Genomic DNA, 26,150 nt, shown 5'->3' with positions numbered 1-26,150 from the left:
TCCACACGGACAGTGACCCAGAGCCGGGATTCGAACCCGGGTCCTTAGCGCTGCAGTCCCAGTGCTAACCACTGCGCCACATGCCGCCCGCCAGAGCATCCTACTTGAGCCCATGCCTGCACCCTATCCCCGTAACCCCACCTAACCTTCTGGACACCAAGGGGCAATTTAGCACGGCCAATCCAACTAACCCGCACATCTTTGGACTGTGGGAGGAAACCGGAGCACCCGGAGGAAACCCACGCAGACACGGGGAGAACGTGCAGACTCCACGCAGTCTCCCGAGGCGGGAATTGAACCCGGGTCCCTGGTGCTATGAGGCAGCCGCGTTAACCACCGTGCTCGTGACAAAGAGGCGGCCAAAAAGAGTCAGCAACCACAAGGGTATTTGCTACCCCCAATAACGCAACACTCACAAATGTGCACGAGGGAGCTAACATTGAACAATTTCCCCAATGGTGCCACCATCAAAGTATCTGAAATTAATGGGGTCCCATCTTTACCCTGATCTACTGCGGTAACATTGTTGGGAATCGAGATCCACGCTTTCCACTTACCAAACACCTGGAACGAGAGCACACAGGTAGATGTAGCCCACGCCAAATCCCGGACTACATCGGCACTAGTCACCTGCTTACAGTTCGGAGCCCCTATCAGCGGAGAAAACAGATTCCAGGTAAGAGAGAGAAGGCAAGAGATACAAAAACTGGGCATCATAAAAATCAGAATATTCGCCCCCCCCCTTTTGCGGGCGTCCGATCCCGCCAACGGGAAGGGTCGGGAAATCCGACGATCCGGACACAAGGGGCCTCTTCCCTCCCCTCGCAGACTAGCACCCATTCCTTCATCATGTTTTAAAAGGATCATCTAAGGACTGGACTGAAGTTGGGAAACACTTCATAAAGAATCTTAGAAGTTTGGAACTCTCTTGTGGCAAATGGCAATTGTCGCTCGATCAATTGTTAGTTTTAAAACTCTAGATTGACAGATATTTCCTGGTCAGCATAACAAACTAGATGGTTTTGTGCCAGTTCGGAGTCAGTTCCTGAGCCACAGGAATAGCATTTACAGACTCACACACTATTAACAAAAAACAGTTCTGCAGCGTTTAATGTTTTACCATCTCCAAGATTTTTTAAAAAGTTACAAACCGCCCAAGACGAGAGCACACGGAGCTAATCTATGCAGATGGACAAGGGGAAACCTTCCTGAACTCGCAGGGGGCAGAGAGGCAGAAACGATCAGTACTCACAGCAGAGGATTTCATAATCTCCAGAGTTGGTGAGGATGTAGCGGCTGTCGGTCGACCAGTCCAAGTGTGTTACAAAGCTGGAGTGTCCCTAAATCAGAACAAAATTCTTCCTTCGGGTTTTAAGAATAGAGATTTCCGCGTCTCGCCCCTTCCTCAAAGCCAGTCTCGCATAGAATGTACCGTGCAGAAGGAGGCCATTCGGCCCATCGAGTCTGCACCGGCCCTTGGAAAGGGTGCCCTACTTAATCCCACGCCTCCACCCTTTCCCAGTAACCCCCACCTAACCTTTTGGACACCAAGGGGGCAATTTTAGCACGGCCCAATCCACCTAACCCGCACATCTTTGGACTGTGGGAGGAAACCGGAGCACCCGGAGGAAACCCACGCAGACACGGGGAGAACGTGCAGACTCGACAGTCACCCGAGGCCGGAATTGAAGCCAGGACTCTGGCGCTGTGGAGCAGCAGTGTTAACCACTGCGGTGATATGATTTGCATAGCTGTCTGCCATTGGTGCAGAACACCGACTTACCATTGGCCCTAGTCGGTCATGTACCTCTTGACCGATTGGTTGAGACCAGTCATGTGACAGCTCTCCGAATGGTCAAAAGGCTGAGTTAACCACGCCTCCATACCGCGGTATAAATAGTCGGAATGCCAGGCGGTCGTCCATTTTATTGTGGAAAACCACAGGGCTAAGTTCTAGCTTATTAAAGCCGAACTTTTGTATAGCAACTCGTCTCTCGTGCAATTGATGGCTCATCAGCCACCATGCTGCCCACTCAATCTGCCTCGCAATTAAAGCCTTGGCAAGTGAGCTGCGTATTGCTGACGACAGAACTGGGTGCGGGGAGATGCCCAGGGGGAACCGCTCATTCATTCTTTCCGCTCTGGAAGTTGGAACGAGGCACGGCAATGATGGGAAACCCCCATTGCGTAGGTTACTCTGGCCGTTGACCAATGCCCCATTGACCCATGGGCACTGCGTGTCGCAACGCCAGTGCGCGACGCGGGAAGAAATTCCCTCTCCGCATGGAAACATCTATACGTTCCCAGGAATCCAGTTCCTGTCACTTCAACCCAGCAGTACAGAGCAGTGAAGGATGAGCAAAGGCCATTCGACCCAGGAAACGTGACCGTAGCAGCAGTCAGATAGTAGCGCAGGAGGAAGTTGGGAAGGTATCCTCCCCACACAATTTTCAAACAATGAACACGTTAGCTATTAACCACGGGGGCGGGCGAGTTGACCACTATTCTGCTTACCGAACATCTCCCCACTCGATTATACTTCCTGCCGTTCTCTGCCACTGCGTAGATGTAAACGTAGTTATCGTGAGATCCAATGGCCAGGAAGTTGCCATCTGCATGCATGAAAAAGTAAATTAAGGCCTCGGCGATCTGGTTAAATAGACAAGTAGACAAGAGCCTCACTACAAACTGGACAGTGCAGCACTAATCGGGCGACTGACACGTCACTCACGCCAGTGAGAAATTGCATCTTGGCTAAAGGAGGCGTAGAAAGGGGCTCTGGACAAAGACTTCATTACAAATCTTGTCACACGCAACCTCAAGCCCAAAGCAAAACAACCTGCAGAGGACAGGAAAGCTGGATATATTCAGCGGAGACCAGGAGTGAGGGAGTGTCCTGTCACAAGGGGAGAAGGATGGCAGGCAGATTGTCCGCCTCTTTGTTGGGGGGGGGGGGGGGGGGGGGGGGGGGGGGGGGGGGGGGGGGTGGGGGGGGGGGGGGGGGGGGGGGTGGGGGGGGGGGGGGGGGGGGGGCATTGCGAACATCGACCTGCGTTTAGATTGTGTTTTCACTGCATCTAAATATCCCAGCGCGGAGCTCTGTGCCAGAGAGTTGGGACCACATCGAGGCCGCACTTAGCTGCAGATGCTCCGATGGTTAATATCTGTCCTGACCCGGCCAGTTTAACTGAACTGAACACCACAACTGACCCTTGACCCCCCACCGCGCCAACCAGACTAACCAAACTATCCCCCCCCCCAACAACTACGCATCTTATAAGCCACAAACCCGCCCACTCAACGTACGTGAAGACGGCAGCTACCGTCACACGGAGGGGGCAGACGGCCCGCTGAAATTCCGTAAAAGGGCGTCCATCATCGGCGCTGACCCGAAGGCCGGGGCCATGGCCCCGTGGGGAGGACGAAAGGGGATTCTCAACCGGTCAGCAATGGAATCCTTCGCCTGGGGCCCTGCCATCTCACCGTACGCTGGCCAACCGCAGCTCAAATCACGCGCTTCCCCACGAGGACTGACCTACCTGGAGAATACCTCATCACCGAGAATTTCTCGTTGCCGTCGGTGTGCACGGCGATGGGATCCTTGGTTTCTGCGTCAAAGACCATCCACCTGCCAGAGACGAGAGACAGTCACAGTCGATACGGCCGCCCACAGAGCACTTTGACCGAGCAGAGCATCAACCCCTTCACAGAGGTTCATTATTCTTTAGTGGGATGTGGACGTCGCTGGGCCGGGCTCAGCATTTGATGCCCATCCCCAATTGCCCCTCAAACTCAGCATCTCACTCGGCCGTTTCAGAGGGGGGGCCGTTTCAGAGCCAACCCCATCGCTGTGGGGTCAGGAGTCACGTGTAGGCCTGACCGGGTAAGGACGGCAGATTTCCTTCCCTAAAAGGGGGGCATTAGTGAACCAGATGGGTTTTTACAACAATCGATGATAGTTTCATGGGACTTGAACCCATATCTCCACACCCCCCCCCGAGCATCAGCCCGAGACTCTCCGGATTACTAGCCCAGTGACATTAACACTGTGCCACCATCTTCCCATCAAACAAAATTTGACATCGAGTCACGCAAGGAGACAGTAGAACAGGTTTCCAAAGAAATTGGTCGGGGGGGGGGAATTAGTAATCTAGACGCCCAGGCTAACGTTATGGGGACACGGGTTCGAATCCCACCCCAGCAACTGGTGGAACTTAAATCCAATTGATAAAAATCTGGGATTGAAAGCTGGTGTCCGTAACGGCGACCGTGGCAACGATCATCGATCGTGGTTAAAACCCATCCAGTTCACTAATGCCCCCCTTTAGGGAAGGAAATCTGCCGCCCTTACCCGGTCTGGCCTACACGTGACTCCAGACCCCACAGCGACGTGGTTGACTCGTGATGAATGGTTACTGCACCTTTAATGTAATGATGCCTTTAAGACCGGGTTTGGAACCCTGGGGGACTCCGCCTCCGGCTCCACCCCCCCTCCCCCAACAGGGAGCCATATATAAGGTAATGTCCAGTGGGCCGTGTGCAGTGAGCACGCTTCTCGGTAGCTGTCTGGTTCTCTGCTAATTAAAGCCTTTGTATTACCAACCATCTCTCTCGAGTTGTAATTGAGTTTATCTCAACTCTTTAACTGCCCTAACAAGCTACTCAGTTCCATGAAAATGCTACGGAAAGCTACAGCACGGTGGGCGTACCCACACCACACAGAGCACAGCAATTCAAGATGGCGGCTCTCCGCCCTCAAGGGGAATTAAGGATGGACGATAAATCCTGGACTATCCAGCAACACTCAGCCCATAAATTAAGCTTTATTTATCATTTTGCACTTAGTTTTTCCACTTAATTTTGGTTCCCTTTTTGCTTTCAGTTCCCCCTCCCCCATTGTCACTCATTGCACCTTGACAAGACGTACATGCATCAAAGCACCTTGGGCGGGATTCTCCTGCAACTGACTGGATGGCCCGTCGGCGGCGCCAAGATCGGCGCGAACCACTCCGGCGTCGGGTCGACACGAAGGTACGGAAACGCCGGAAGCTAGGCCGGCGGCGGAAGGGTTGGTGCTGTGCCAACCGGCGCCGAAGGGCCGGCGCGAGTTGGCGCATGCGCAGACCAGCCGGCATGGTTCCGCGCATGCGCAGATCGGCCGGTGTGTTTGCTGCGCATGCGCAGGTGGGTTCTTATCCACGCCGGCCATGGTGGAGCCCTACAGAGGCCAGCGCGGTAGGAAAAAGTGCCCCCAAAGCACAGGCCCACCCGCAGATCGGTGGGCCCCGATTGCGGACCAGGCCAACCCCCCGGGGCTGGGATTCACGCCGCCCCACCCCGGGGATTCTCTGACCCGACAGGGGGTCGGAGAACCCCACCCATTATGTCCGGAATGTGCCAACAGTCCATTACATCCCAGATGACCAGAGGCTGCTTTCCCCTTCGAGGGGGGAGGGGGAAGAGCTGACTGGTGGTGATTTAACCGGAGGGTCACCAAACCTCAGGCAAGGGTCAAGGTTGAGCAGGTGGGGCCTTCATGGATAACCTCAGCCGGTATAGGGATTGAACCCGCGCTGCTGGCCTCGCTCTCCATCATGAACCAGCCATCCAGCCCACTGAGCTGAACCAGATTCGGTGTGCCCTGATTAGCAATTGTCCGGGACATGGTCTTACCTTGCAGAATGCATTCCCACAGCGATAACAGAGCCACTGGGATGGAACCCAACAGATAGAGCTGGATCCTAGCAGGAAACAAAAAACAAAATGTACCGTGAACCCTGAAAAGGGACGAACCAGGTCATCTTTTAAAAATCAGCTACAGGACGCGAAGGCCTTGAAAGACAGAAAAGCTAACACGGTGTACGTTTCTTTAGAATCACCCAGCTCACTTTTGTAGAGACAACCACCACCTGTTGGCATCGAGCCATTCTTTCGGTGTTGGGTTGTGCTCCATCGTGCAAGGTCCAACAGCAGAAATCGGAGCAGCGGTAGACCATTCGGCCCCTCGAGCCTGCTCCACCACTCAATACACTCAGGGCCGATCTTCTCAATTCCCCCTTTCTCCTTCCGCTGCCTTGGCTCCCCGAGAAACCGGAAAAATCTGTCCCATCTCAATTGTCAACGTGCGCACAGCAAGCTCCCACAGACAGCAACGCGATGGGATCCTGACTGATTTTCTTCTTTGAGTTGAGAAGATTTAGACGGCGGTCTTCAAATGAGAGGTTGGGGCATCTTTTAAATCCCCCCCCCCCCACCTCTCCAAGGGCATAGAACAGTACAGCACAGAACAGGCCCTTCGGCCTCAATGTTGTGCCGAACAATGATCACCCTACTCAAACCCACGTATCCACCCTATACCCGTAACCCAACAACCCCCTTTTACTTTTTAGGACACTACGGGCAATTTAGCATGGCCAATCCACCTAACCCGCACATCTTTGGACTGTGGGAGGAAACCGGAGCACCCGGAGGAAACCCACGCACACACGGGGAGGACGTGCAGACTCCGCACAGACAGTGACCCAAGCCGGGAATCGAACCTGGGACCCTGGAGCTGTGAAGCATTTATGCTAACCACCATGCCACCGTGTGGCCATCTCTGGCTACAGGCCCAGCATTTGTTGCCCATCTCCAATCGCCCCTCGAGAAGGTGGTGCGCGAGTCGCCATCTTGAACCGCTGCAGCCCCCCCCCCCCCCCCCCCCCCCCCCCCCGAGGTGCGGGCACACACACCTTGCTGTTGGCGAGGATTTTGGCTCCCCCCCCTCCCCCGGCGGCTAGTGAAGGAACGGCCGATGTATTTCCGAGTCGGGGGTGGCGAGTGGCTGCCTAGCAAAGGCGTCTGAACGCGCCCCTGCCTCCTGCTGAAGAAGCAAAGTTACCGAGCTCGCATCCCCGCCGACTTACATCCAGGGTCTTGCTCCAGATGGGCTGGTGGGAGGTGGGGTCCCAGCAATGGATCAGTTTATCCTGTCCACACGTCACAAACCTGTCCTCGCTTGGGTGTGCAGCTAGCCCCCACAACTCATCGGTGTGGCCCTGCGCAGAAAACAGGAAACAAAACATCGTTGGAAGTCAGCTGGGGTCAGAGGGCACCTGGCCATCCAATGCAGCCCGAACCCCGTTCACTCTCGCTACTGTCCATTCAGCCTCTGTTCAAAGAGCCCGGAGCAAGGTTTCTCTGTCAAGTTAACGGCTTTGCCCCTCTTTACCCAACAGGCAAAAAGGATGAATTGGGGGAAAAAAAAATTAGAGGGTCCACCACGTTTGGCCCACGAGCTCTCCCAATGCCGGAGTCATGGTGACTAGACATTTACTACACTCACTCCGGGCCACCTCCTCCTTCCCCACCCTCCTCCCTCCACTCCCATTACGCCCCCCTCCCCCCCCCCCCCCCCCCACCCACCCACCCACATGGCCAGGGTAGCCAAATAAAAACACAACAATTTGTATTTATATCAAGTCAGAGGCACTAGAATCATAGAATCAACAGTGCAGCAGAAGGCCATTCGGCCCATCGAGTTCTGCACCGATCCACTGAAAGAGCTCCCTACTCAAGCCCACGCTTCCACCCTATCCCTGTAACCCAACCGAACCTTTTGGACACCAAGGGGCAATTTAGCACGGCCAATCTACCTAACCTGCACATTTTAGGACTGTGGGAGGAAACCGGAGCACCCGGAGGAAACCCACGCAGACACGGGGAGAAGGTGCAGACTCCGCACAGACGGTCGCCCGAGGCCGGAATTGACCCCGGGTCCCTGGAGCTGTGAGGCAGCGGTGCTAACCCAGGGTGCCGCCCAAGGAAACCGTTAAGTTTATCGAGTGTGTGCCCCCTCCCGCCCCCCTCCGTAGATCAATCCAGTCAGCCCCCTTGCCCCCGCTCTATCCCCGTAACCCTGCAAGTTTATTTCCCTCAAGCTTCCAATTCAATTTCCTTTTAAAATCATTCAACGTTTCCGCTTCTACCACCCTTGTGGGCTGGGGGGTGGGGGTCGTTAGTCACTTGGCGGCTGCATAAATGGACGGTTTGTCCTCTTATTCCCTCAGCCTATTTTACACAAAAACACGAGCGGTGGGAAGCCATCCCGGCGTACCGAGCCTCAGGAGGGGGGGGTACTTGATCCAGCTTTTGGTCATCGGTGGGGGGGGGGGGGGTAGGTTTTAAGAAGAGTCTTCAGAGGAAGACAGCGAAGGAGAGGGGTGGAGAGGTTTAGGGAAATTCCAGAACTCAGAGCTGAAGGCACTGCCGCCAATAGTGGAGTGATTATAAAATCAGGGATGCTCAAGGAGGCCAGAATTCGAGGAGCGCAGGATTCCCGGAGTCTGAATTCTCCCTCCGTGTACCCCAACAGGCGCCGGAATGTGGCGACGAGGGCTTTTCACAGTAACCTCATCGTAGTGTTAATGTAAGCCTACTTGTGACACTAATAAAGATCATTATTATTTTCCAGGCCCCCTTATTAATTCATTAGATTAGGCCTTACCCACGGGCAAAAAAGATTTTTATTAAAATCACACATTTGAAAAAGAGCCTCGCAGCAAATCCCAGAACTTTCGAATCGTAGAAGCTCTACTGTGCAGAAGGAGGCTATTCGGCCCATCGAGTCTGCACCGACCCTCCAAAAGTCCGTCCTCATAACCCCACCTAACCTGCACATCCCTGGACACAATGGGGAAATTTGTCGTTGCCAACCCACCTAACTTGCACATCTTTGGACTGTGGGAGGAAACCGGAGCATCCGGAGGAATCCCACGCACACACGGGGAGAACGTGCAGACTCCGCACAGACAGTGACCCGAGGCCGGAATTGAACCCAGGTCCCCGTTGCTGTAATGAAGCAGCGCTAACCCCATTCTCAACAATCCCCACTGCTGCCTCGGAGCCCATGACCCCCCCCCCCCCCCCTCCACAATTGCTTGGCCCGTGACCCCACCGGGGGGGGTCACAACCCAAAGTTCATGAACCCCTGACCTGGGCTGCTGTTTGACGTTGGTTGCGCATGGCAGCCATTTTGAGGTCACCCGAAGAAGTGTCAGGGGGGGGAAACCATTTCTCTCAAGGTTTCTTACTTGTACGATGGGAGTGTATACCCCACTCAGCGAGCCTTGGAGGATGCAGTTCCTCGTTGTACCAATAAACAATCCGTCCTCTTTTCCTTCTGCAACTGTTCGAACCGGGCCAAATGCTTCCGGGACCTGCGATTTAAAGAGAAACACAGGTGTGACGAGGTTTTCGCCTGGAGGCACAGTCTCTTCCCTCACGGAATCTGACAATCCTGTTCCTGACGATAGACGTACCAAGGTCTTTGCCCAAACCCAACAACACCAGGGCAACATTCAGACTTTGGCTGGCAAGTGGCAAGTATCATTCACACCGCTCAAATGCCAGTTGCCATGACTCCCCTACGTTAGTGCGCAGTCAATTCCAGCCCCACTTCTCTCGGGGCATCAACACAGGTAAAATTAGATGTCATTTTAAATATCCAAGGTCCTTGTCTAAGCCCCAATATCATCACCAGGTGTCATGTGACAGTACCTTTAAGAAATGGCTGTTTGGGCAATGTACCTTTAAGAAATGGAGCAGCTCATATTACTGAAGTGATGTCAGAGGGTGGGGGGAGCTGAGCTGAGCTCGCTTCTGTTTTTGTTTTCAGTTTTGAGGAAAAGAGCTTGGGTGTGTCTGTGTTTGCAGGGAGCTGGATCTGCTGTGATCTCTGCCATGAAAGACTATCTCTGAATCATTTGGGTGATTTAAACTCATCATAGTAATGTCTTTAACCTGATGTTTCTGTTGTTAAAGGTGAAGTCTTTTGGAGGTTTGAAGGAACATTTTGAGGGATTATTTAGCGTTGTATTATTTTCGGGGTTATCTTTGAAGTAAGGGGTGTGAAATGATCCAATGTTTATTTAAAAGGTTAAGTTGAATTTGTGGAATAAACATTGTTTTGTGTTTAAAAACCATATGTCCATAATTGTAATACCACACCTGGAGACCAAGCTGTGTGCTTCAAAAGCAACAATACATTAAAGGGAGAGGTTGGTTGAACTCCGGGGTTCTGAAAACGCCTCTCCCATAATACCAGGTTCGTAACTTTGTTTTTTTATTTCAAATTTTTCACTTTTTATAATATTAAAGGAGGAAGGAATACCACAGAAATACACACATAACCCTCCCAAAATATAAACTAACCCCTCACACAGACCAATCCCTCCCCTGCTCTTCCCCTTAGCAACTAACAGTGAGAAACAGGGGCTGTTTAGCCCAGGGCTAAATCGCTGGCTTTGAAAGCAGACCAAGGCAGGCCAGCAGCACGGTTCAATTCCCATACCAGCCTCCCCGAACAGGCGCCAGAATGTGGCGACTAGGGGCTTTTCACAGTAACTTCATTTGAAGCCTACTCGTGACAATAAGCGATTTTCATTTCATTTCAAATTCCTTGATAAGGTTTGTAATTTTAAAAGTTTAACAAGTACCCTCTTGTTATGTACAGTATTATATTAAACTGACAGAAAATGTAATGCCTCTGCTTAAACCACTCTTTTACACACACACACGCACGTGCACTCACACGCACACACTTTAGCGTGGGCCAATCCACCTACCCTGCACATCTTTGGGTTGTGGGGGTGAAACCCACGCAGACACGGGGAGAATGTGCAAACTCCACACGGACCGTGACCCAGAGCCGGGATCGAACCTGGGACCTCGGCGCCGTGAGGGATGACTTTTAATTAATGTGCGCGATTTAACTGAATGGGAACAAAGTGCCATAGCCAGCGCGTTTAGCTGCTCGTTTCCCAGCGCTCGCAGCCTATAGAACGGTGCTGCCTTTAGATGAGACACAAGGCTCCCCAGGCGGAAGAAAAAGATCCCCTAGTGTTATTTCGAAGAGGAGGAGGAGAGTTCTCCTGTAGCCTGGGCCGACATTGCCCCCTTAAATCAAAAATCAGAAAAACAAAACAAAAGAAAAAAAAAAAAAGAGAAGATAGTCTCATTTCTGGTGTGTGGGATCTTGCTGTGCACAAATTGCCCGTCGCCTTTCTTCCATTACAACGGCGGCCACGCTTCAATAAAGTGGGCCCTTGGCTGGGAAGCGTTTGGAGATGCCCGGAGGCCGTGTAAAGGTACCGGGGGCTTCACAGTAAAGTGTTGGGTTGTAAACAGGCCCCACGGGCAGATTCCCCCATTCGGCGGCATAGTGTGTACGCTGCCGGAAACGCTGGGGGTACTGTGCGCCGTGGGATCTGCACATGTGCAGTGGCGCCAGCGCTGACCCGCGCATGCGCGGTGGCCTCCGTCAATGCGCCGGCCCCGGCACAACATGTCACGGGAGATCAGGGGCCGGCGCGGAAGAAAATAGGCCCGGGGAGCGAGAGGCCGGCCCGCCGATCGGTGGGCCCCGATCGCAGGCCACGCCCCCATCAGAGGCCCCCGCCCCCCCCAGCCCAGCGCAGAGTTCCCGCCGGCTGCGACCAGGTGTGGCTCTGCCTTTTTAGACCGCTCGGCCCATCCCGGGCCGAGAATCGGCGGCTCGGCCGCATACAGCGGCCCGCGACGCGCCAAAGGAGAATCGCTTGCCGGCATCGGGGCGGCATGGCCCAGTTGCGGGGATTCTCTGGCCCGGCCTCAGGCTGGGAGAATCCCGCCCCACATTCTGGAGGGAAGTTCGTCCGCAGTGGGCACCGCAGGGTCTCGCCTGTGTCATCGTCAAGAGAGAACCTCACGGCCCCCCCGTCCCCCCCCGTCCCGATACGCCTCTCCCATTCACCTCGGTTTCTTGGACTTTGTGGTACTGCCTGTCCCAGAGGATGACCTTGTGATCCTTCCCTCCCCCAGAGACCAACATCCCGTCCGTCAGCACACAGAGGCTGAATATGCCCCCTTCGTGGGCCCCTTGAACCGCAGACCTGATCCGGTTTGTCCCTACAGGAAATAAAAAACAGGAAAAAATAAACCAGAGGAGATTACACGCGGGGAGAAAAATCTTTGAAGCACGTGAGAAGATATAGAAAAATGAGTAAAGATAGTAAGGTGTACATGGAAGCATATCTTCTTCCATGTACAATAGAGGAACATTTACTTAAAGTTAGCAGTGTGAAATGATACAATATTAATTGGAGAAATGTAATAAACCCAAGTTCACTTCAACACCAACTTGCATGAGGGGGAGATGGTGGTGTAGTAGGAATAGGAAAATAGGTATTAGGAGCAGAAGTCATCAATTCAGCCCCTCGAGCCTGCTCAGCCATTCAATCAGATCCTGGCTGATCTCTTCCTGGTCTCAAACCCACCTCCCTGCCTGTTCCCCATATCCTTTAACCCGTTTTTAAAAGAAAATCAGAAATATATCTATCCTTCATGAAACCATTTACTGATTCGGACTCCACCGCACTAGGGGGCACCACCCTCTGCGAGAAGCAGTTCCTCCTCATCTCAGTTCTAAGTCTACCACCTCTCAACCTATATCTGTGACCCTCTTGTTCGGGATTGATCCAGCAATGTCACTGGATTAGCAATCCCGAGGCTATTGCTCTGCGGGACACGGGTTCTGATCTCACCAGGGTAACTGGTGGAATCTAAATTCGATGAACAAAATGTGGAATTGAAAGCTGGTCTCAGTAACGGCGACCGTGTGTAACAGGTTAGCACTGTTGCTTCACAGCGGCAGGGGTCCCGGGTTCGATTCCCGGCTTGGGGGTCACTGTCTGTGCGGAGTCTGCACGTTCTCCCCGTGTCTGCGTGGGTTTCCTCCGGGTACTCCGGTTTCCTCCCACAAGTCCCGAAAGACGTGCTTGTTAGGTGAATTGGACATTCTGAATTCTCCCTCCGTGTACCCGAACAGGCGCTGGAGTGTGGTGACTAGGGGATTTTCACAGTAACTTCATTGCAGGGTTATTGTAAGCCGACTTGTGACACTAATAAAGATTATTGTTGTGGTAATAAAAAGACACATGGTTCACTAATGTCCACCTTTAGGGAAGGAAATCTGCCGTCGTTGTGCGGTCTGGCCTACAGGTGACTCCTGACCCCACAGCAACTACCCTCTGAAAGGGTCGAGCACGCCAGGGAGTGAAAGGGCAATTAGGGATGGACAATAAATGCTGGCCTTGCCAGTCATGCCCACAAGCCATGAAAAGAGTATTATTTAGCACCCTTAACTTTGGCAAAGCATCCATTTTAAAAGGGCAGTAGGTTAGAATAGATGACCAAAGTTTGCTCAAAGAGGTAGATTTGAAGCAGCATCTTAAAAGGAGGCAGTATCTCTTATTGGACTAGTTCACAGCGTGGGAGCTAGAGGGAGTGTACAGCTCTCTCGCAGTACAGATATTCCCCCAGCGACTAGTCCTACTGCTCTCGAAGCTATCCTACGCCATCTCCTGGACAGAATACAGTACGGCACTATTGGGGATAGAAATGGGGATAGGAGTAGGCCATTCAGCCCCTTGAGCCCGTGCCGTAGCATGGAGCCTGACCATTCGGCCCAACCAGCCTGTGCCATGCATCATTCCATCCCAAAGTCCTTTCTCCCTTTCGTGTTCATCCAGCTTCCCCTTAAACGTACCGACACTACTCATGTCATCCGCCCCCAATGTGGGAGCGAGTTCCACGTTCTTTTTTAAAAATTAATTTAGAGTACCCAATCTGTTTTCCCAATTAAGGGGCAATTTAGCGTGGCCAATCCACCTACCCTGCAGATTTTTGGGGTTGTGGGGACGAAACCCACGCAGACACGGGGAGAATGTGCAAACTCCACACGGACAGTGACCCAGAGCCGGGATCGAACCCGGGACCTCAGCGCCGTGAGGCAGCAGGGCTAACCCACTGCGCTGCCCCGGTGAGTTCCATGTTCTCACCACTCTCGAGTGAATAAGTTTGTCCTGAATTCCTCATTGGAAAGACCTTCCCTGTTGAACCTCTTTGTAATTATAATTATATATTTGGGCAGCACAAGTGATTAGCACTGTGGTTTCACAGAGCCAGGGTCCCAGGTTCGATTCCCGGCTTGGGCCACTGTCTGTGTGGAGTCTGCACGTCCTCCCCGTGTCTGCGTGGGTTTCCTCCGGGTGCTCCGGTTTCCTCCCCAGTCCAAAGACGTGCAGGTTGGGTGGATTGGCCGTGATAAATTGCCCTTAAAAAAAGGTTAGGAGGGGTTATTGGGTTACGGGGATAGGGTGGAAGTGAGGGCTTAAGTAGATCGGTGCAGACTCGATGGGCCGAATGGCCTCCTTCTGCACTATATGTTCTAAAAATGTCTTTTGTCTTCGGAGATCATTTTTTTTTTAAAAAAGACCAATTATAAGTTTTTAATTTTAGTAGTCAGCCAGTCAATAAGGTCATCTGCCCACTTTGGCACTGTAATCCTTCACCGCCCTTATCTTACCAAAAGCAACAGTTTGAAAATGAGTCAATCTATTCACAAGATTTTTCCAAGAGAGGGGGCCCCAATCTGCCACTACTTTCTATATGAAGATACAACTGTTGAACGACCAAGCTGTAGATTTAAGGAGATTCCCCTGGGCCCTGTGCCCCCCCCCCCCCCCCCCCCCCCCCCCGCCAGAGGTTGTTCCACCCCATCTACCAATAGAATCCCTACAGTGCAGGAGACGACCATTCGGCCCATCGAGTCTGCACCGACCCTCCGAAAGAGCACCCTCAGTCCCCCTTATCCCCGTAACCCCATCCAACCCGCACACCTTTGGGCACGAAGGGGCAATTTAGCACGGCCAATCCGCCTAACCTGCACACCTCTGGATGTGGGAGGAACCCCACGCAGACATGGGGAGAGCATGCAAAGTCCACACGGACCAGGCTGGAATTGAACCCCGGGTGCTCTGAGGCAGCAGTGCCAACCACGGTGCTACCCCTATCAAAGGCTTTGTTTCAAACACCCTTGTACGGGAGATAACATGAACCTAATCCATGGATGCTGTCCTCAATTTAACCCATCAGCCGTGATTGGCCGCTTGCGGAGGTCTTGTGGGCAGTGGGTCGGATCTGTGGCGTCCATGCCAGAAGCTCCAGGTTCAAGTCCCACTTGATGGCCATGTTTTCGCAACGTTGCCAAAAACAGGTTAATTATCAGCCTTTAAATTCCGATGGCAGGCAGGAAGTGAGGAGTGGGAGAGCTTCTTGACCAGCCGGACCACAGAAGGCAACAGGGAAACCCCCCCCCCCCCCTCCCTCCCGAGGTACTTGGCCGAGCATGAACACTGACTCCCGGGGCCAGCACGGAAGGGGTGCCGCACCGTCAGGAGGCGCCCTCGTTCCGATGCCACGCTAAACCCTCATTGGCTGTAAAGCAATGTGCCCAGGTCATACGAATGCAAAGGAAAAAAAACAAAACAGACTTTCTTTCCCCTTGGACTGGAATTGGAAAGGAGGGTCCGGGAACACTAACAATTGCAGAACTGGATCAAAGCAACTTCCTCACCTTTGCCCCAGACAATCAGGTTTCCGCTCGAGTCACCAGTGATCACATCCCCGTTCTCGGAAAAGGTTAAACACAGAAGGTACTTGGGTTTCTCTTGCTTCTGTAAAACAATTTTTTAAAAAAGAAATCATTGCAAATTGGGCAGCGCAGTAGCACAAGTGGGCAGCACTGTTGCTTCACAGCGCCAGGGTCTCGGGTTCGATTCCCCGCTGGGTCCCTGTCTGTGCGGAGTCTGCACGTTCTCCCAGTGTCTGTGTGGGTTTCCTCCGGGTGCTCCGGTTTCCTCCCACAGTCCAAAGACGTGCAGGTTAGGTGGATCGGCCATGCTAAATTGTCCCTTAGTGACCAAAAAGGTTAGGAGGGGTTATTGGGTTACGGGGATAGGGTGGAAGTGAGGGCTTAAGTGGGTCGGTACAGACTTGATGGGCCAAATGGCCTCCTTCTGCACTGTATGTTTTATGTTCTAAATGTAGGACAGGCAACGGCAAGGGAATATTTTTCCTTAGTCATTCACGTGATGTGGGCGTTGTTGGCAAGGCCAGGTTTTGTTACCCATCCCTAGCTGCCCACGAACCGAGTGGCTTAGAATCCCTACAGTATAGAATGGAGGCCATTGGGCCCATCACGTACCCTCTGAAAGAGCAACCCTAAACTTGCTCGGCCATTTCAGAGGGGGGGGGGGTGCAGTTTAAGAGTCAATCACATCGCTGTGGGGTCTGGAGTCACGTGTAGGCCAGACCGGGTAAGGGTGGCAGATTTCCTTTCCGAAAGAGGGCATTAGGGAACCGGAAGGGCTTTTGTGTTAATCGATGATTACGGAGACCAGCTTTCATATCCAGATTTTATTCATCAAATTTAAATTCCACCAGCTGCCGAGGTGGGATTTGATCTCGTGTGAACCAGAGTATTAAACTCGGGGGGGGGGGGGCCTCTGGATTACTAGTCCAGTGACAAGCCCACTCCATCTCCCCAATTGAATGGCAATATTGCAATCTGACCTCAGTACTAGGCAGCCCCCGGGAGAGAAATAACTTGGCCAAGAAAATATTAACCTTAAACTCCCCGGGACAATGCAATAAATGCAATCGCTGGTTAGCACACTGGGCTAAATCGCTGGCTTTTAAAGCAGACCAAGGCAGGCCAGCAGCACGGTTCAATTTCCGTACCAGCCTCCCTGAACAGGGCGACTAGGGCGAATGTGGCGACTAGGGGCTTTTCACAGTAACTTCATTGAAGCCTACTCGTGACAATAAGTGATTTTCATTTAATAAACGGGGGTAGGAGGCGGCCATACGGGTTGTCTACCCACCCCCCACCCCCACCCCCGGACGGGGAATCATCGCTCAGCACCTAGGAAGTTTGTTCTTGAACTTTACCTGCAAGATCTGATGGCCTTGCTTCCCCAGGCCAATTCGGAGGTTGGATTTCACGGGACCCAAAATCACGGAGGCTGGGTGCTCACGACAAGTGTGACAGGGCAGGGCACCTTTATCATGGAGTTGATAGCGTGCACGTGGAGAGGACGTTTCCATGAGCAGGGGAGTCTAGAAACCAAGGGCACAGCCTCAGACTAAAAGGACGATCCTTTAAAACTGAGATGAGGAGGAATCCCTTCAGCCAGAGGGTGGCCAATCTGTGGAACTCATTGCCGCCGAAGACCGTGGAGGCCAAGTCACTGAGACAGAGATAGATAGGTACTTGCTTAATAAGGGGATCAGGGGTTACAGGGAGAAGGCAGGAGACTGGGGATGAGGAACATGTCGGCCATGATTGAATGGCGGAGCAGACTCGATGGGCCGAACTATATCTTATTGTTCTAATGATCATAGAACATAGACCATTACAGCGCAGTACGGGCCTTTCGGCCCTCGATGCATAGCCCCGGGTCAGGAATTATGGGCTGGTTTTTATGCTCTCCCGCTGCCCAGTTTGAAGACAGGAGCAGCTCACAAAATCCAATTTCTGCCGACTACCCACCCCCCGAATTGTCCCAAATGTTACAGGGTATTGGGGCATGGATTGGGGGGGGGGAGGGGGGGGGGGGGCGCCTTGGTCAGGTGGCGATTGAGGCATTGGACAGTCCAACTGCCCTGGAGCCTATTGAAGCCCTTAAGGAGGTCATTTACAGGTCACATCCTCCTATTTTTCCTGCAGTGGGAAAGGCCCAGGTCTAATGGGTAACCTGGCACCTTTAGCTGGCCTGGCTGGTTTCGGGCAAGAGTAGAGGTGGGGAGAACACCCCCCCCCCCCCCCCTCCTCCCCTGGGCACCCCACATCACCCTCCTCCCCTGCCTCTGAAACCCAGATCCCCCCCCCCCCACCCCACCCCACCCTCACTGGGGCCTGCTAGCCCGGCCCTGGTGATACACTGGATCCGGGATTGCCTGTAGTCCCAGCAATGACCACTGCTCACAGCTGGCGCTGGCGAGGCCACGGAGCTGCCAGCCATTGATCCGATGGGTTGATACCTCTCCAGGGGGCAGGGCAGGGCAGGGCAGGGCAGGGCAGGGCAGGGCAGGGCAGGGCAGGGCAGGGCTCCCCCCCCCCCCCCTGAGATTAGGGGTGGACGTCGTGCCTTAACCCGGGTAACACGGCCCCAGAATTCGCTGCTGGGTGGGGCAGGCAGCATCATTGTAAAGGGCAGCACGGTAGGATTGTGGACAGCACAACTGCTTCACAGCTCCAGGGTCCCAGGTTCGATTCCGGCTTGGGCCGCTGTCTGTGCGGAGTCTGCACATCCTCCCCGTGTGCGCGCGTCGGTTTCCTCCGGGTGCTCCGGTTTCCTCCCACAGTCCAAAGATGTGCAGGTTGGGTGGATTGGCCGCAATAAATTGCCCTTAGTGTTGGGTGGGGTTACTGGGTTACGGGGATAGGGTGGAGGTGTTGACCTTGGGTAGGGTGCTCTTTCCAGGAGCCGGTGCAGACTCGATGGGCCGAATGGCCTCCTTCTGCACCGTAAATTCTATGACAAATCTATGACATACGTCCCAAATCCTGGAGACGGGACCAGTTTACACGAGCCAGGCAAGGGCCACCTTCTGTGGCAGCTGCCCAAACTCACCCACTGAAATCTCGAATGAACAAGCCAGAGGCTCTCCCGTCACAGCCGTCCTGCCAACCTACCTAACCCGGGAGAGCAATGCCACCGCTCACCTCGAAAATGCCCTGCTTCTTGGAGAGAGTGGTGCCATCCATCGTCCAGAAGTAAATGTTGGATTTGCCACACGTGACGATGAGATTGGCCTCAGTCGGATGGAAACTTGTTGCCAACACTGACTCATTGGAACACTGCAGAGAGAAACAAAGCGGCCGAGACGGCGATTAGAAAGGGTCCAGACTCCCCGGACCAGACTCCCAAGCCACAGGAACTATAACACAGACCATTAGGTATCCTTTATGTTAAAATAACCCTTCCAGAATCAATCACATTAGCCACACAGTAGAAGCTTTCCAATTAACACGTAAAACAGTTCTTAAATTTTTTTTAAAAAAGGGGAAAACAATTCTCAACATGCTGAGTAAATGAAATGAAAATCGCTTATTGTCACGAGTCGGCTTCAAATGAAATTACTGTGAAAAGCCCCCTAGTCGCCACATTCCGGCACCTGTTCGGGGAGGCTGGTACGGGAATTGAACCGTGCTGCCGGCCTGCCTGGGTCTGCTTTCAAAGCCAGCGATTTAGCCCAGTGTGCTAAATCATATCACAAAGTTAGATTTTCCCTCTGTTTCGATCTCCACCAGCTGGGACTGGGGCTGGGGTCGGTGGGTTGTATTCACCAATTTAGCGTGGCCAATCCACCTACCCTGCACATCTTTGGGTTGTGGGGGCGAAACCCACGCAGACACGGGGAGAATGTGCAAACTCCACACAGACAGTGACCCAGGGTAGGGATTTGAACCCGGGTCCTCAGCACCGCAGTCCCCTGGGCGAGTGGGTACATCCAGTTTTTGGGAGTGAAATTTGGATAGAAAGGGCGTGAAAAGTTTGGAACTCTCCTCACAAACGGCAATTGACGCTCGATTAGTTGTCAGGTTTAAATTTGAGATTCATAGGTCTTTTGTTCGTTAAAAAAAGGTTGCAGGATTTCTTCTTCGGCTATTCGTTACTAGTGGTGGGATTCCCACGTCCCGCAGGCAGCGCATCCAAGCTCGTGCGTTTCTCGGCGTCATGGGGCGGCTTCAATGGGAAATCCCATTGAACAGTGGCGGGAACAGAGAATCACACTGCCAGTGCCTCGCTCCCCCCCCCTTGCCCCCTCGCCCCCACCCATCGCGAAACCCACAGCTCGGATCCCAGAGAACCCCCCTCCCGCCACGGGGTGTACGGAGTTACTTTGGAGCTACAATCTCATTGAAAACCAGAAGGGGCTCCAGAGGCTGAATGGCCTCCAACTGTTGCAATTTCTGCTGGAAACTGCATAGCGAGTCTACAGCTCTTAAAAAAAAACCCTACCCAAAAAAAGGGGGAGGTGGGAAAAATAAGAACCGGGGGGGGGGGGGGGGGGGGGGAAATGGGCCGACGTTTCAGACAGAAAGCTCACCCGTCTTAAACAAGAAACTCCGCCTGAAACACAAAACCCGTCGTGCCTTTCCGCTTTAGTGCCGACTCTTTTTTTTTTTTAAACGTATTGCTGTTTGTGGGATCTTGCTGCGCGTAAACCACCTCGCCCACGTTTCCGATGTTACGATGGTGACATGTTCTTCAAAATTACGGTGTTGACGGGAAAGTGCTATGTGCGGGTCAGAAAAACGCGACAGAAACGAGAGTATTTTTCCCACCTCGCCCGGTCAGGGGGGTCACTTTTCTCGATAACCCACCCTCTGCGGTTCGCGTTTCAAACAAATCATGGGGGTGGGGGGTGCACAAGGTCAAAATATCATCCTACCTTCACGTCAGCCAGCTTCTGCTCCTTCTGCCACTCCCACACCGACAGGATGTGTTCATTGGCATCATCCACTGCACACAAGTGAGCTCCTCCGTTCTGTTAAATTCAACACGTTTGCGTAGAAATGAATCACTAAATTCAATATCGAAAACACAGGAGGCCCCCCCCCGCCTCCCTCCCTCCCGTGATGGCGGAGGAGGACCGCCATTGGCCGGTGATGAGATCTTCCTGTACCGCTGCGGTCAGTGGCGTTTACCGTTGTTTACACCTCATGGGGGGGGTGGCACAGCAGTTGGCACTGCTGCCTCACAGAGTCAGGGACGCGGGTTCAATTCCGGCCTCGGGCGACAGTCTGCACATTCTCCCCGTGTCTGCGTGGGTCTCCTCCCTCCTCCCCCCCCCCCCCTTACAAAGGTGCGCAGGTTAAGCGGATTGGTCATGTTAAATTGGCGTCCAAGAGGTTAGGTGGGGTTACAAGAATAGGGTGGAGCGTGCTCTTTACCAGGGCCGGTGCAGAGTTGATGGGCCAAATGGCCTCCTTCTGCACTGTATGATTATACCTATGCCGCCAGGGAATCTTCGCCGGAGGGGGCCATTGCCGGGAATGGTAGGTGTCATCGGAGTGTTCCACTCATTAGAAATAAGCGTCAACTCAACCAGCCCGGCAGGCTATCCCAGGAACATCCAGGTTCAAGAGCGAAAGTAGAACATTTGAAATGAGAAAAAAGGGCACGCCCTGAAACGCTACTCTGGCTGGGGTGGAGCATTTTTCAGTCCCACCAGCAGGAGGCATCATCGCAGATGGGAATGTGACAATTTGCTGAGCCCAAATTTTCCAATCCCGCGCACAGTGAAGCCGGGACTGGATCATCCCAGAGCCTGCTTCTCTCTCCACTGATCTGCGGAATATCACCCACATTTTTTTTTTCATTGTTATGATATAAAAAACAGCTAACATCTTATTTTAGGCAGACCCGACCCAAGTCGTGAAAAAAGTTCCTAAATGCTCATTTCCAGCTGTTGTCCCAGAGGTGCCCAAGGGCTGAGAAACCTTGAAGGATAAAACCGGAGCCAATATTTACTCAGTTTAGACCTACTCAAGCGTGAAACATTTCAAGGATATCTCTCCTACCTCAACCCCACCACAGCGTCAATACGTGTCGCTATTTTCTCACGTAACAACCCAAATCGACACCCTCCACCTGCTATAATAATAATCTTTATTGTCACAAGTAGGCTGACATTGACACTGCAATGAAGTTACTGTGAAAATCCCCTAGTCGCCACATTCCGGCGCCTGTTCGGGTACACGGAGGGAGAATTCAGAATGTCCAATTCACCTAACAAGCACGTCTTTCCGGATTTGTGGGAGGAAACCGGAGCACCCGGAGGAAACCCACGCAGACACGGGGAGAACGTGCAGACTCCGCACAGACAGTGGCCCCAAGCTGGGAATCAAACCTGGGACCCCCGCCGCTGTGAAGCAACAGTGCTAACCACTGTGCTACCGCACCGTCCATAGTTAACCACAATTAGAAATGGACCCCAAATACTCTCTCGCCAGTTTGTGTTCAATTGTTCTGTGTCTGATTATGAGAGTCTGTTTACAGGGACGGCACGGTGGTGCAGTGGGTTAGCGCTGCTGCCTCACGGCGCCGAGGTCCCAGGTTCGATCCCGGCTCTGGGTCACTGTCCATGTGGAGTTTGCACATTCTCCCCCGTGTCTGCGTGGGTTTCAGCCCCACAACCCAAAATATGTGCAGGGTAGGTGGATTGGCCATGCTAAATTGCCCCCTTAATTAGAAAAAATGAATTGGGTACTCTAAAAAAAATTTTTTTTTTTTTTTTTTTAAATGAGAGTCTGTTTACTATGGATGCCCACTGTGTTTGATTGGTTGAGTCTGGGCGTGGGCTCTTGAGAAAAGTAAAAAATGAGCTGGAAGTACTGAATAAAACACACAGAAATTAGTTCATCTCGGTGTAGGTCTGAGATATGAAATATACATCAGCCTGGGCTAAATGGGGCAGCAGCAGTGAAGCAGGCAGTGCCAGAATGGCCCACCCTGGGTTGCATCCCAGCTGAATGTGCAGTTGGCTGCTTGACCCGGTACCAAGTTGACCTACAAAGGAGGTCCTCAACTTTCCCCCAAGCTCCTCCTCCCCCACTTCCGCTTTGGGTGAGCAAACTAGGAGCCTGGGGCTGAAGTGGATGCAAGAGTTTGTCGAACATCTCACCCTCTGACGGAGGGCTTGTGGGTGCAGCGGGGTAGCGCCCCTGCCCCCTCGAGACAGAAACCCCTGGCTCAAGTCCCGATCCAGGACGCGGTGGACACGAGGAGGGTTGCGCATGACGCAGTTCAACAGCCCAATCATCCTTCAAACATTTCCTCAAAAAGGGAAAAGTGTGCAAGAAAAATACAAAAAAAAAAGAAAACCCGTTCCAACCTTCAGACACCGCAAAAAAAGTGGCTCTCGCTCAGAATTCAGGTGGACGGCGTAAGTGAAAACAACCATTCCTAGCTTGAGGTTCCTGAGGGTCACCATCACCAACAGTCTGTCCTATAGAATCATAGAATTTACAGTGCAGAAGGAGGCCATTCGGCCCATCGAGTCTGCACCAGCTCTTGGAAAGAGCACCCTACCCAAGGTCAACACCTCCACCCTATTCCCATAACCCAGTAACCCCACCCAACACTAAGGGCAATTTTGGACACGAAGGGCAATTTAGCATGGCCAATCCACCTAACCTGCACATCTTTGGACTGTGGGAGGAAACCGGAGCACCCGGAGGAAACCTACGCACACACGGGGAGGATGTGCAGACTCCGCACAGACAGTGACCCAAGCCAGAATCGAACCTGGGACCCTGGAGCTGTGAAGCAATTGTGCTATCCACAATGCTACCATGCTGCCCTGGCCCACTCACGTTGATGCAGCAGTCAAGAAAGCCCAACAACGTCTCTACTTCCTACGGAAGCTAAAGAAATTCGGCAAGTCTGCATCGACTCTCACAGACTTCTACAGATGTGCGATAGAGAGTATCCTATCCGGCTGCTTCACAGCTCAGTATGGCAACTGCTCGGCCCAAGATTGCGAGAAACTACAGAGCGTGGTGAACACATCACACAAGCTTGCCACCCTCCCATTGATTCTGTCTGCAGCTCCCGCTGCCTCAGGAAAGGCAGACAGCATCATCAGAGACCCCTCCCACCCAGGCTTTGCCCTCTTCCAGACCCTTCCATCAGGCAGAAGGTACAGAAGTCTGAAGACCCGCATGTCCAAACATAGGAACAGCTTCTTCCCCACAGCTACTATACTCCTCAACGACTCCCCCTCGGACTGATCTGTTCCCTGTAAGAACACTATTCCTGACGCCCTAAGCTGCTCTTGCTCATGTATTTGCTTTGATTGGCCCCTTGTTCCGCACTGTAACCAATCACTGTTTGTCGATGTACCATTGTCAATGTTCTCTGTCGATTATTCTTTTGTCTACTATGTACGTTCCCTTGGCCACAGAAAAATACTTTTCACTGTACTCCGGTACATGTGATAACAAAATCAATCAATCAATAAATCAATCAGAGGCTCTCCACCACCGTTCCCCTCACACACACACGTGTGGAATATCTCCCCAGGAATAATTCCTCTGTGTGCACACCTCCACCAATGAACCCAAAAGAGAAGCAAAGAGTTATACTTACAGATTTGGAGAAGGACACACACGAGATGCCTCGATCGAAGACCCCAGATCCAATAACGTGCAGGGTATTCAGACTCACAGAGTCCCAAACACGGACGTGAGGTGGAAGTTGCTGTCAGGGGAAAGGGGGGGGTTTAAATAGTACTTGTTTACAGGCAGACAATCTCAATATAGAATGGCCGGTGACAATAGACATCTCCGGGATTTGCCACTAAATTAACCCACAGATCCGTCTGAAATTCATAGGTCATCCATGAATAAATTAACAGATCTTTTTTTCCATAAATTTAGAGTACCCAATTTTTTTTTTTTTCCCCAATGAAGGGGCAGTTTAGCGTGGCCAATCCACCTACCCTGCACATCTTTGGGTTGTGGGGGCGAAACCCACGCAGACACGGGGAGAATGTGCAAACCCCACACGGACAGTGACCCGGGGCCGGGATTCGAACCCGGATACTCAGCGCCGCAGCGCTAACCACTGTGCCGTGTGCCGCTCATAAATTAACAGATCTAACCCTTCCCATTCCACCCCCAGTTTTCTTTCAGGGCGGTATGGAATGATTGCAAAGTCCACCAGTTCAAATCAACTGTACATTAGGAATAGGACCGGGGGGGGGGGCAGCACGGTGGCGCAGTGGGTTAGCACTGCTGCCTCACGGCGCTGAGGTCCCAGGTTCGATCCTGGCTCTGGGTCACTGTCCGTGTGGAGTTTGCACATTCTCCCCGTGTCTGCGTGGATTTCACCCCCACAACCCAAAGATGTGCAGGGTAGGGGGATTGGCCACGCTAAATTGCCCCTTCATTGGAAAAAATGAATTGGGTACTCTAAATTTAATTTAAAAAAGGAATAGGACCAGGAGTAGGCCATTTGGCCCATTGGGCCTGCGCCATCATCCAACAAGATCGCGGTTGATCTTCTACGTTCCTGCACTACCTCCATATCTCTCGGCTCCCCAGGCACACAAAAATATCGATCTCCGTCCTGAATATTGTGATGAATGTAAAAATTGTTGAATATTATATCTTGTATCAGTGGCAGTAACATTTTTAAAAGCCTGGGTTAAAGCATATATTTGTTGCCGTAATATTATTGAAGAGCCAACGTTCAGGTGTCCAGACTGTGCGCCTGCTAAAGCTAAAATTAAGAAGTCATAAAAGGGGAGGTCAAGATTTTTCCAACCATTTACCTGCTTACATATAAGAGGGCTAATGGAGCATTGTGATTGCTGGAGATTCCCTGCAGAGTAGCTCATTTTTGAGGGGTTGTATTTAGTCCAAGCTAAGCAGGTCATGTGGCATCTTAGTGGGATACAAATGAGGTAATTAATGAGAGGAGCCAGGTCTGTTTGCAGTTTCCCACAGGATTGGAGTCTAACCATACAGACAGAAGGATTTTAAGTTGAACCCCGTTTTGCCAAATGATGCCAGACTGAGCAGAAGTTCTCCTCCAAAGGGGGTCGCTCTCTCTTCAAAGGTCTACACCACTAAGCAAGTAATTTAGGGCAGCACGGTAGCATTGTGGGTAGCACAATTGCTTCACAGCTCCAGGGTCCCAGGTTCGATTCCGGCTTGGGCCACTGTCTGTGCGGAGTCTGCACATCCTCCCCGTGTGTGCGTGGGTTTCCTCCGGGTGCTCCGGTTTCCTCCCACAGTCCAAAGATGTGCAGGTTAGGTGGATTGGCCATGCTAAATTGCCCTTAGTGTCAAAAATTGCCCTTAGTGTTGGGTGGGGTTACTGGGTTATGGGGATATTGTGGAGGTGTTGACCTTGGGTAGGGTGCTCTTTCCAAGAGCCGGTGCAGACTCGATGGGCCGAATGGCCTCCTTCTGCACTGTAAATTCTATGAAAAATTTGTTTCATCAAAGAACTCCGAGAAGAGTATTTACCGCAAGGCCAGATTGCTGTCATAACAGATTAAGCTCTTGGAACAATTTTGAATTTTATTTTTGTTTGAAGCTTCAATCTCGCAATTAATTCGAAAGGAAGGGTGGGGTTGGGGTGGTGGGGCGGTGGCTGTAAAGAAACCGGAACTCTAACCAGCTGCAGTTCCAGAGAATGGGCCCTTTGTTTGGGAGATGCCACAGGAGGGAAGATGGAACGGAACAGACAAATTTACCTTCCGCATTTGAC

At 52.4% G+C, this 26,150-nt stretch overlaps 1 protein-coding gene across 3 annotated transcripts in view; it reads right to left on the bottom strand.

Annotated features, from left to right (window-relative positions):
• eml2 (EMAP like 2) overlaps positions 1–26,150 on the bottom strand; it is a 118,927-nt gene that overhangs the window by 14,966 nt on the left and 77,811 nt on the right. For all 3 annotated transcript variants that reach the window (XM_038785919.1, XM_038785921.1, XM_038785922.1), the window contains 12 exons: positions 24,021–24,131; positions 20,320–20,415; positions 18,587–18,721; positions 15,434–15,533; positions 11,771–11,925; positions 9,072–9,197; positions 6,906–7,037; positions 5,674–5,741; positions 3,540–3,628; positions 2,515–2,612; positions 1,253–1,340; positions 558–650 (listed from right to left, as the gene is read on the bottom strand). In XM_038785919.1, the coding sequence (XP_038641847.1) occupies positions 558–650; positions 1,253–1,340; positions 2,515–2,612; positions 3,540–3,628; positions 5,674–5,741; positions 6,906–7,037; positions 9,072–9,197; positions 11,771–11,925; positions 15,434–15,533; positions 18,587–18,721; positions 20,320–20,415; positions 24,021–24,131 (1,291 nt within the window). The remainder of the gene's footprint in view (positions 1–557; positions 651–1,252; positions 1,341–2,514; positions 2,613–3,539; positions 3,629–5,673; positions 5,742–6,905; positions 7,038–9,071; positions 9,198–11,770; positions 11,926–15,433; positions 15,534–18,586; positions 18,722–20,319; positions 20,416–24,020; positions 24,132–26,150) is intronic.

The sequence above is a fragment of the Scyliorhinus canicula genome, chromosome 27 (genome assembly GCF_902713615.1).
Source record: "Scyliorhinus canicula chromosome 27, sScyCan1.1, whole genome shotgun sequence".
Classification (NCBI taxonomy): Eukaryota; Metazoa; Chordata; class Chondrichthyes; order Carcharhiniformes; family Scyliorhinidae; genus Scyliorhinus; species Scyliorhinus canicula.
The sequence above is the reverse complement of the archived record's forward strand: the minus strand, read 5'-3'. Positions and strand labels throughout refer to the sequence as shown.